We start from the raw sequence: 12,132 nt of genomic DNA on the forward strand, positions 1-12,132 counted from the left end.
ATTTTTAAAGTTTTTCTAACTATTGTTTGTTCAGCCTCGAGGTGTACTGACAAAATCTCCTCAGATCATAACTCTGGACCCCAAAACTAAAGGTGTAGGTGAGTTGACCCACTAACTGGTTACATTATAGAGTTATATAGTAACACGGTATGTCTCATCATGCGCTTACTGATCCCCCAACTTGTCCACTGTTTCTACCTTTTAGATGGTATACAACACGAAATTATGATCAGTCAAATTCCTAAAAAGGATTTAGCTCCAAATACACCTACCAGCACACAGATCTATGTGACAGGTGAGATATGTTTTTTTTTGGACCTGTTATGAGATATAGGGGCTGCTCTTCTTATTGAGATATGTTGTTTGGAGTTTTTTTTCTTATTATTTTGCCTGTGTGCGTATGCGTGCACTGCAGGCAGAGAACAAGTTGCTGCACTCGTGGAGAACGCCATCAGTGGAAAGTCGATGGGTATTCTGATCCAACAGCCCAGTGGTCCTGGAGAGACGAACATGATTGGCATGACCCTGCCTGTCATTGCAACAACATACTTGGACAAAACCAATCAGTGGGAAACTGTTGGCTTTCAGAAACGTAATGAAGCAATACAACACATCAAGACCGGTAGGCAAACACATAAGTATTTATTAGCACAGATACCAAAAACTGATAACCATTTGTGAAGGAATTTAACGTTTCTGATTGGCAGAAAAACACACCTGCCCACAGATTGAAGCTATGGACATTGAGAATAAATGCAGTCAGTTAAAAGGTTGGTTGTTTTGTTTGTACCCAGGCTACCTAAACCAGCTTGCCTTCAGTAAAAGTGATGGGGGTTTTGCTGTGTGGAACAATAAAGAAAGCAGCACCTGGTGAGGCATCCAAACAACCATGAACTGGAACATATTTTTTTGCACATCCTCCTTTAACTTAGATTCTGACTGTGAGAGGATGGTTGTATATCATGTGAAAAGAAATTAAACTTCACTATTACGCCCTCTTCTGTCCTCTCTAAGGCTGACAGCCTATGTTGCCAAGGTGTTTTCCATGGCCATCAATGTAGTGGCGGTGGAAAGCGACGTCATCTGTGGCGCCATCAAGTTTCTGATTCTCAGAGGACAGCAACCGAACGGCTTGTTTAGAGAAGTTGGATATGTGCTCATGGAATCAATGCGTGTACGTGCACTAATTTCAGTTTCACCATTTCTAAAACACTGTGGTAAATAAAAACTATGAATGACACACTTTTCATATGTGTGTGTTGGTAGGGTGGTGTGCTGGGCCAAGATTCAGATGCCTCCATGACGGCTTTCTGCCTCATTGCTATGCAGGAGTCACGCACAATATGTGCTGCCACTGTACCTGTAAGTACCTCACCTCCATACACTTTCTCTTTTTCCTTCTCACGTTTCGTTCTTCATGTACCTACTCCAAAGAAGTGATGGGTGAAACAAAGCTTTCTGAATCACTGAATCACTTTCTGAATTCTGAATCACTATGAAGCTACTGACATGGCACATAATGCAGTTTACACCAGTATGATCGCTGACTGATCTACTAAAAATAGATAAGATCAAAATTAAATACATACAAGACAATAAATGTGCTCGTCATGAGGGGAATGAGAGACTTGTTTGAACATAACCTGTAGCCCCTCACAATTAATATTGTTAGGTGATAGTGTGCTCTTTGGTCTTGAAGGTAATACTTGATACAACAGCATAGTAAGCTATACAATCATACATTATGTTAGAGCAGATCAACTCACTGTTAGAATACATTTTCACACTTTTGGTCCTTCAGTACTTTTTGAGAAAGTTTAGCTAATAATCAGCTGTGCTTACATTATAGCTTTAAAGCATTTAGCAAATGTTATGAATCCGTACTATTATGACACAGTGAGTCAGAATTTAAGTGGTCTCATCACTGTCATTTATTGGTATTTTGCTAAACAAAGGTTGTGTTAAAAAATCAACCACTTACAGTATCTACAGTCTACATCCCTGCTTTCAAATATCGAACCAGATTGACAAAGACATCCTATTTCCCTGTCCCTATTCACACCTCTCTGACACGAGTGTGATATACTGAGGCCTTGTTTGTGGTTGTCACGTGATTGTTGGTGTGTTGAGGCAAGGCTCCAAAACATCTTGCTGCAATACAAACTGGTCTTCGAATGCGTCCCAGGACATTCCTGAGAAGGAACAGATATTCCAAATACAGGGATTACAATTATCTGAACAACTTGCCTCCTTTTTTTTGTTCATCCTGGAATACTTGCTATGTACTGTATCTGATTCTCCCTCATTCTCCTTCCTTTCTCTTCCTTCCATCCAGAGTCTGCCAAGTAGTGTAGACAAAGCAGTGGCCTACCTGGAGAAGCGTCTGCCCAGCCTCACCAACCCATATGCTGTTGCCATGACATCATACGCCCTGGCCAATGAAAACAAACTGAACAAGGAGTTACTCTTCAAGTTTGCTTCATCAGGTACCATAACACCGCATTGTTCTTTAACTGATATTCAGGTAGAGAGACTACATGTGTATACTGTGTCATTTAAAAAGTATGAAACATTCAACAAACTCCGCTTATCAAACATTTAATGAAATATTTAACTCAGCTTTTAGTAAATGTTTTCCCTTAGTTACTCGGTCTGTTAATACTAGGAAATAATTGAATAATCCCTGGTTTTCTTCTGGTCTGAAAAAGTCCTCCATTATCAAGAATAAACTCTATAGAAAATATATTTCATCACCAACTCCTTTAAATTTGGCAACTTATAAATCATACAAAAACAAATACAATCATCTCCTTAGAGCTGTCAAGAAAAGGTACTATAGTGATCAGTTTGCTAAATCTGAAAGTAATATTAAAGATACATGGAAGATTATTAAACAACTCCTTCAAAAGGAAAAGGCCTCCTTAAATTATCCTTCATCTTTTAAAGATGGAAATTCTTCTTTAACTGATCCATTTGATATAGCTTGCAAGTTCAATGATTTCTTCTCAAGCATTGGTACATCTCTTTCCAAAACAATAGTTGATACAAAGGCTGATCCATTAGATTATATTAAGGGCTCTTTTCCAGAATTTAATAATTTTAATCTTCCTGATGTTAAGGAGGTAAGTGATATTATATCCAAACTCAAAGATTCAGCTCCAGGTCATGATTGTATTTGTTCATCCTTAATAAAGGAAGTCAGTTCATCTATTATTAATCCATTAACATTCGTTTTTGTACAATCAATGAAAACTGGCATTATACCTTCTGACTTGAAAATTGCTAAGGTTATATCTTTATTCAAAGCAGGGGATCCAGAATCCCTTACAAATTACCGTCCAATTTCACTCTTGCCATATTTTTTGAAAATTTTGGAAAAACTGGTATATAAAAGGATCCTTGAGCACTTTAATAAACACAATGTTCTCTATAACCATCAATACGAATTCCGAAAGAATCATGCAACTCATATGGCCCATTTAAAGTTAATTGATAGGATACATACAGCTTTAGATAGAAATGAGTTTGCAATAGGTATATTTTAGATCTTTCGAAGGCTTTTGATATGGTTAATCACGATATTTTGCTTTCAAAATTATTTAAATATGGACTTTCTGGCACTGTCCACAAGTGGCTTTATAACTATGTTAAAAACAGAAAACAGTATGTTCATATTAACGGTCATGATTCCACAAGAAACTACATAAAACATGGGGTACCTCAAGGATCCATATTAGGACCTTTATTATTTCTCATTTATATAAATGATATTGCGCAGGTTTCGAAATCCATATTCCCTTTGCTTTTTGCAGATGACACCAGCCTTGTTCTCTCTCATAGAGACCTAAAAAGTCTAATAGAGGAGCTAAATCATAATCTTATCCAGTTCTCAAGCTGGTTCCAAACAAACAAGTTATCTTTAAATGTCAAAAAGTCCAATTTCATGTTGTTTGCTGGTAAAAAGATTCATGACAATGACCAAATCAAACTTTATATAAATGATGAAGAAATAATTAAAGTCTCATCAACATGTTTTTAAGTGTTATTATTGATGATAAACTCTCATGGAGAGAACAGGTTGGTCTTGTCTGTAATAAGGTAACTACATCACTTGGGATCCTTAGAAAAATAAGAGTTTTTGTTCATAAGTCATGTTTATTAACATTATACTGCAGTCTGAACTATCCATATTTAACATACTGTAATATTGTTTGGGCGAGTGCATTTTCATCATACCTAAATAAAATTATGCTACTGCAGAAAAGGTTTGCTAGATTAGCGACCTTCTCAAAACCTCTGGTACCAAGTGCACCACATTTCTATAAATTAAAGTTATTGTCTATTTATGATATAAATATTCTCCAAATATGCACTTTTGTTTTTAAGGTGAGATATAAGTTGACTGATTTACCTTGTACTTTTGGATGTTATTTTTTTTCAAACTCAAAATTTCATAATCATTGTACCAGACAAGCTGAAAATCTCCATCTGCCTCTGTATAAATCTTCCCGCAGTCAATCTTGCATTAAATACCGTGGCGTCATACTATGGAATGAAAATATACACTTACTTGATTCTTCTATAACATTGACCATATTCAAAAAGAGACTACAGAATTCCATGCTATCAAAAGCAATTAGTTTAAAAACAGGAATTTAATTTATATATTTATCATGATTGTCCGCTTGCTTGGTTTAAACTAGTGGTGGGCCGTTATCGGCGTTAACGTGCTGCGTTAACGCAAAACTCTTATCGGCGATAAAAAAAATGTCGCCGTTAATCTCTTATTCCACCTCCTGTTCGGCTCAGGGGAGATGGTTCCCTCCAGGGCCGATGGCTGTTCGCCGTCAGGGTGAACCCCCTTCCGTGTGTTCTCTGGTCAGGTAATAATAGCCGGGGGCCGTTGTTGACACTTGAGGAGCCTTTATTGCAGGAGCGAAGCTTCTCTCACACACCCGCCGCTCTCTCTCTCCATCACTTGCCCACGACACACACCACCTGGCTGCAGGATCGCTAATGTAACACTCAGCGCCAAACCCCCTTCACAAATCTGTCTATTCAATGTTTACTTATAAATGTATCCATGTACGTAACTCTGACATGTACATAACTTAATTTATTGTTAATAATATGGTCTGTTTATAAATTCGGCATATGATTAAAGCATCTAAAAGCCCGTAATCATGTTAAACGTTTACTGTTTTTAAGTTATTAATGCCACTCGCTCCCGCAGATACACAGCAGAGGGAGGTCTTATATTCAGCCATTGCTAAAGGGAGTGTTGTATTATGGAACGGCCGCTGTGGTACGAAATTCCAGTCTCAACAATGTTTCCTACACGCAATTATAACTCTAGCGTCTACAGCCCGTTGTTTTCATGTAGTGTAACTTGTGTAATGTGTTACATTATTCAGCTGTTGCCGTGATGTCGGCTAACGCTGATGCTAATGATAACTAGCTCTCCGTCGCACAATAGACTGTAGGTTGGTGTTGCAGCCAGCTGTTATGTGAAGCGCTGTCCCACAGGTAAAAGCCATGGACCTATAAAGCCTGTCCAATATTCACTCTAGTCCAGCTTCTTGAAAAGTTTATAAGGACTTTATTATTTATGTAAAAATAATATTTAATGTTTCACTTGAAGCACAAAATTAATGGCTTTATTTTCTGTTAGCCTATACCCAACAAATTAGTTTTTTCGTTTTTTTAAGCACAAAAAACAGTGCAATGTTGTGATTTTTAGCCTTATATCTGATTAAATTGTTAGAATATTATTTGTTTGCAATAATTAGACACTCGTTCTGATGACGAAATGAAAGCCACCTGGCTTGAGAAACACGTTCTCAAAGACTTACTTTGAGTCATTATTTAGGAAGCACACACATATTATGAATGAATTCAAATGAGCCAATTTAATCTAGATTAATCTAGATTAATTCCAAAATTCAATGAGATTAATCTAGATTAAAAAAATTAATCTATGCCCACCTCTAGTTTAAACACAATCATTTGTATCACTACAACTGATTTAAACTGATTTTTTTTTTTAATTATTGTCTTGGGTTTTTGTTCTTAATTTCTTTGATTGTTTTTAATTTTTTTTTTTTTTTTTTTGCGTGCTTGTGTGCTGATCGGCTAATATTAATATGCAAATGTATTTTGGGTGTGGCTCTATATAAGCCTGTACAGGTTTCTGCCACACCCACAACATTTTTACTACATGTTTTTTTTTTTTAATCTATTTTGTATGTGGAATAAAATAAACATAAACAATGAATAGCCTACTATAATACGTTTATTAGAGCTTGACTGACACATGATCAATAATATAATAGGATTTTTTCACAGTGCTGAAATGCAAAAGACATGTTTGAGGTATGTCTAAGTCTGGTATTTGAATGACCAGGTTTGAAGGAAATCTATTAATACAACTAATAAAACGTTATTTGTGTGTGTCTCACTCAGAGTTGTCCCACTGGTCAGTACCTGGTGGACATGTTTACACAATGGAGGCCACAGCTTACGCTCTTCTGGCTCTGGTCAAGGTTAAGGTGAGCACGTCCTACTCGTGTGTGTGTCTGTGTTTCAACTGGATATTGTTAGGAGAAAATGAGACGTAATATACGTCAAAATGTATTTGATCGAACAACAGAAGCTTAATTTCTTGGTTCCTTGGAGATGAAGGTCCATTCTGATCCCGGCAGCACTCATTTTACCGGGGTGGGGATGGCAAAGTTAATACAGCAAGTCACAAAATGTATAAGTGTGTGTGTGTGTGTGTGTGTGTGTGTGTGTGTGTGTGTGTGTGTGTGTGTGTGTGTGTGTGTGTGTTGCCCTCACAGTCAGACACACACAGGTCGGCTGTGAGCAAATTGTTTCCGAGTTTGAAGGGGAGCTCAATACAGGAAAGCCAGCAACAGGAAGGGGGGGAGTTACGTTGGTAGCCGACGGACGCGCTGATATACGCTGGCAAAACCAGGGAAGCCAGACTACTTTTTCAATAATAAAAGGACGGTCCAGCAGAGCCAGAAGGAAAATCAAGCAGCCCCAAAAACTCTGGCAACAAAAAAGCTTAGTGGCCCATAGGCCAGGCAGACGCCAGCGCTGCCCCACAATGAACATAGAGAGAAAAGGAAAAGCAACTGACTGACCGTGACAAAACCAGAGAACAAAACAAAACCTGCCTGTTTCAGGTAGCAGGTTTTACAAACTCTGGGTTTAATCCTGCGCTCTAAATTGCTCCGAGTTGCTCAACTCAGAGCTGAGCAACTCTGGGTTTTCGGTTTCAGAACAGTGGATCAGCGTTGGGTCAATCAACTCTGAGCGTGTTCACTCTGGGTTGATCGCGTGCATAAAAGCCATCGTCAATGGATCGCTGATAACATGTTTCACCATGGAAACAGGAGAAACAAATGATTGATCCTCCTACTTCTCAACTCCTCAAAAAAGAAAGAAAAAAAATCTCCGCTCCTCCCACTAGAGTTAGAAATATTAACGAATGAGTTTATGGTAGCCTATGGAGAAGAATTCACGGGGATATTGTCTCATAACTCTGATCTAATCACCTCGGCAATTCAGAAAAAATTGGAGCAAACTTTTTTTGTCAAGAGAATCATTGTTATGGCTGGACAGGGAGGACACAGGCGCGGAGACAGTACCAGTTTAAGAAGATTTATTTTGAAGGAATCAGCTGGGGGTTAGGGCCGTGGTCCGGGGGGAAGCTTGCTGTCATGGGGCTCCAGGGGGAGAGCAGCGGGGAAAGTCCAGGGAGCAGAGCGAGAGCAGGCCAGAGCAGGCAGGCAGAGGGGTCCGGGAGGAAGTGCTGGCTGGCGAGGGCTGGAGCTGGTGGCTGGAGTCAGGCCGGGAGAGAACAGGAGTTAGCCAGTGACAAAACTGCAAACGGTAAGTAAACTAGAGCGCAACTGACTGTGTGAAACAGAGTCTACAATCTGGCAGTGTCTGGAAGGTTGGGCCGGGTTTATGAAGAGCAGTTGATTGGTGATTGATGGCAGCTGTGGATGCTGGTGCCTGGCTCCTGCACACCTGACTCCAACCCTGCAATTAGACCAGACAAGGGAAAGGGGAGAACAACACAACAAAGGGCTTGAGGCCCAGGCAGGATCGTAACAATCATTTCGCTTCCGTGTGAGAAGCAATAGGCTATTTTTATTTTAAGTTACGCATATCGGCAGCAGCAAAAGTATTAAGCTGGCGCGGCACAGCATTGCTGACAGTGTTTTAAATTAGCTGTATAATATGTTGGCAAGCTATAGCCTGATATTGTGCAGTAAACAGACAGTCGCTTCGTTTAAATAGGGAGTGAAAGACATTAACGTCAGACACCTTAGGTGACAGTTTCCATTGAAGAGCCTGATTGATTTATTACCAGATCCATTTTCCTCAAGTGATCACAGTTTAAATTATTATATAATTTTTATATTGATATTAGGCTATTTAACGAGGCTCGTCTGTGACTTTGGGATCGCACAAGTGAACAGTAACGATCGCGTGCAGCCGCAGCGTTACATTAATCCACCTGACATAAATCTGTTCAGTGGCACAGACGTTAAAAAGCATGAAGGAGTTTGTCTGAGCTAATCCTGCTACGCAGCGCCATTTGTTAGGAGAAACTGAGACGTAATATACTGTTTTAAAGCAAAGTGTATTTAATCAAACAACAGAAGCTCTCATGCTACCGGGGTGGGAATGGCAAAGTTAATACAGCAAGTCACATGCTTTATACAAGTTCCAGCAATGCGCTTCAGTTCAACATAATAACAATACCGAGTGTTTCAGTTGGGCAGTCATGTGAGAGGGAGGGGGGACGGGGGAGGCTCTGAGACCTTCTTATCAACACAACAGGCGGGGTCTGGGTACAGGACAATAGAAGAGGTGTAGCCTGCCTGAGTGGTTTTGTGGAATATGTATTGAGGAATTTAGGAATGTAACATTTCATTTAGGAGACATACAATATGCAATATTTCTCATTACAATATCATGCTATGGAAAGCATACAACAGTCATCTTCCATTCTACCTCACTATAAGGGCAGAGGGCTAGGAGACAGTACTCAGTGACATGTTTCCCTCACTTTGTGATTATACATAGATAATTGAAAGGTATTTGGTTACAAGAATTGCAAAAAACGCCAGTTTGGAAAAGAAAACACGGGGATATTTGTGATTCATTGCTTTGATCAGGCAAGTCTCAAATGTATGACATTGTGACATAATAATAACTGATCTAGCTCTATGACAGGTTTGGGAAACTGCCAGACTGTAAAATAATCAGTATTTGCAAAGGCAACCACAGAAATTGTTTAAACATCTACTTGTCGTCTTCTATTAAAGGCCTTTGATGAAGCTAGAGATGTGGTCAGATGGTTCAACAGACAGCAGAGGGTGGGCGGAGGCTATGGATCTACTCAGGTAACACAGACCTCTCTTTCCATCTAAATACAGTAATGAACCTCTAGTTCTCTTTGTATTGCAATTAAGCTTTCTCTTCATCTTTCATCTTCCAACTTTTTTGCCCCCCCCCCCTCCCCTCCCCTCACTCCCCTCACTCCCCTCCCTCTTCTCTTTCCCTCTCCAGGCTACTATAATGGTGTACCAGGCTGTGGCAGAGTACTGGGCCAATGCTAAAGAACCAGAGTATGATCTGTATGTGGCCATCTTGTTGCCAGGCAGGTCCAAGCCTGATATCTTCCACTTTAACAGAGAAACTCAGTTCGCCACAAGGATATTGAAAGTGAGAACACACACACACACACGCACACACACACACACACACACACACACACACACACACACACACACACACACACACACACACACACACACACACACACACACACACACACACACACAGGTTAGTTATTCCCCTGTTTCGTATTTATGTTTCTTTTGTTTTTCTTCTACAGATGAATGGTATCAACCTGAATGTGACAGTGACGGCAAAGGGCACAGGAGAAGCAACGGTGAAGGCAAGTCATTATTTTCTGTTTTGACATTCCTAATATGTTTTATGTTGTGTCCGTTTAGAATTACAAAAGAGACATTTATTTTTACCGTGTGTGCACACTGGCCCTCATTTATCAACCTTGCGTAGACCAGAAATGTGGGTGTACGCACATTTCCACGCAAACCTCGGCATTTATCAATATGGACGTGAGTGTAGGATACGCTCAAATCCCACGCCAGCTCTCAGCTCGTGTACGCAACTTTGTAAACAGCATGGACTCGCAGTGCAGGCTGTGCCGGGTAGCCGATGACTTTGTTGGACAATTATTAGAAGATAATACAAATGCAGTGTTTGTTCAGACCGAAATAAAGATATTAATCACTTAAAAATGTGCAGCTTATGGTGCGCAACTGAGTAGGAGAGCTGATTCAATAGTGCACACACCGGCCACTTAGGAGCACTGCATGGGACTGCGTAAGGGCAGTTGTCTCCGTCTGGAGCAGCTGGGGGGACACTGAGGCACGGGGGCTGCATTCATTCAAAATGTTATCCTATATTAAATATGTAGTAGGCCTACACTGCTCTTTATGATAAAAAATACACGGCACAACATTCAGCTTAACATTTTATTTATTTGACGCACTTTTTAGATGTTAGTTCCTCTTTTAATGTGTCATTGATCGCTTAAGCGAGCGATTTATTTCCACCGTTAACCGGCACGTTTTTCCGATCTGCTGGTGGAACAGGACAGTGGGCGCTCTCACAGCTGATCGTTGCCGGGTCGGCTTGTGCAGCTGACGGCCGGGCTGACCACTCGTGCTGTCATACAGTAAAACGCAAAATGTGTTATTTTTAGTTTTTACAACGCTTTTGAGTAGTGCTATCTAAAAGGGCCAATACATTCTAATCATTCAAATCTCTGCAGACCTGTATTTATTTTATGGGGACCATTACCGGACAGTTGGTGCGTCTGTTTCTCCTCTATCACTTATATTATGCCCGCACCCTCAGTTGGTTGCATTTCAGAACAGCAACATGCTTTTTTTAGTGGCGATTTTTGAGTCAGACCACTTTTTCTTCATCTATGTAAATAAATGGCGACTTATAATTGTATATGCTGTTTTATAGCATTTGAGCGATAGCCTACTGATGTAAACCTAAAATGCAAAATCCTCAGCTGGAGATCCTCAACTGCTGCCTTCTGTCGTTCCTTGATGCCGCTTGTAATGCTCCGAAATGAAACTCTTTTTTTTCTACTTTCGCTGTTATTCTGTCAATTCCTACTTCAGAGAAGTTCCTCTTCTGTGCCGTAATGCGCATATCCATGTCGTAAAACCTCTGGGCGAGGCCTCTTAACTGAGAAAATATAGGGGCGTGATACGATCGTTTTCAGCCGCCCCATTTATCAATAATGGCCTGGCGTACGCTGAGATTGGCGAGATACGACTGTTTGATAAATCCATGGACGTCGATTGGGACAAGTGGGGGGGACAAACAGGCATTCTGGAGTGCATTTTCAAAAGTGGGGGGGACAATGAGGAAACATCTTTTTTTCTCTTTAGTGCAGGTAATGAACGGTTCTGAAAGACGGCATACCCGCTCACTAATGAATAAAATGTATACAAAACACATTTGATGAAAAAAGCATTTTCAAAAAGCAGCGGACATATGAGCCACTAGCTGCTCCCCGTAGCCCAACCAAACATGACGTAAACAAAAGGAGCTTGGGAAGGTAGTTCCGACAAGGCATTTTGACCGTGCTCAAATCGAGCCGAAGCACGGCTGGACTGTCGCACAACAATATGACTCCGCCTCGGTCTCCATGGCAACCTAGCTAGTAGCATAGCCATGATCAGCTTCAATTACTTCTTGATAAACAACATCGTCAGTATCCATGTGCCGCGACACAAGCTGCTGTTAGTGTCCGCTACATTTACAGTCATTAGTGGGCATAGAGGATGGTAATCCCTACAGTTTACACTTCACAACGGGACACTTAAAGCCACTCGCCGTTGTCTCTCTGCTGCTGATTGAAATGCATCAGTCTTCTCTGGTGTGCAAACTAGCGGAGACTTCGGAGCATGTTCACTGTTTTGTCGTTGGTATCCACTGCTGTTGTGCTATTTAAAAAAAGTTTACGGTCTAAGCCTACTAGTGCCGCTTCTACACTTA

General features: G+C 40.4%; 2 protein-coding genes across 2 annotated transcripts in view; both read left to right on the forward strand.

Annotated features, from left to right (window-relative positions):
* Window positions 1–12,132, forward strand: part of LOC307251539 (complement C3-like) — a gene marked incomplete at both ends in the record, with an annotated part of 113,295 nt that overhangs the window by 54,379 nt on the left and 46,784 nt on the right. The gene's annotated exons all lie outside the window — the stretch shown is intronic.
* The window catches only part of LOC307252212 (complement C3-like), a gene marked incomplete at both ends in the record, with an annotated part of 38,320 nt that overhangs the window by 17,518 nt on the left and 8,670 nt on the right, over window positions 1–12,132 (forward strand). Inside the window, 11 exons of the mRNA XM_080029834.1 lie at window positions 35–98; window positions 206–295; window positions 416–622; window positions 795–870; window positions 1,015–1,174; window positions 1,267–1,362; window positions 2,336–2,486; window positions 6,463–6,548; window positions 9,348–9,425; window positions 9,592–9,747; window positions 9,920–9,982. Coding sequence (XP_079885960.1) covers window positions 35–98; window positions 206–295; window positions 416–622; window positions 795–870; window positions 1,015–1,174; window positions 1,267–1,362; window positions 2,336–2,486; window positions 6,463–6,548; window positions 9,348–9,425; window positions 9,592–9,747; window positions 9,920–9,982 — 1,227 coding nt within the window. The remainder of the gene's footprint in view (window positions 1–34; window positions 99–205; window positions 296–415; window positions 623–794; window positions 871–1,014; window positions 1,175–1,266; window positions 1,363–2,335; window positions 2,487–6,462; window positions 6,549–9,347; window positions 9,426–9,591; window positions 9,748–9,919; window positions 9,983–12,132) is intronic.

This window comes from Ammodytes marinus, assembly GCF_949987685.1.
Source record: "Ammodytes marinus genome assembly, chromosome: 6".
In the NCBI taxonomy this organism is placed as follows: Eukaryota; Metazoa; Chordata; class Actinopteri; order Uranoscopiformes; family Ammodytidae; genus Ammodytes; species Ammodytes marinus.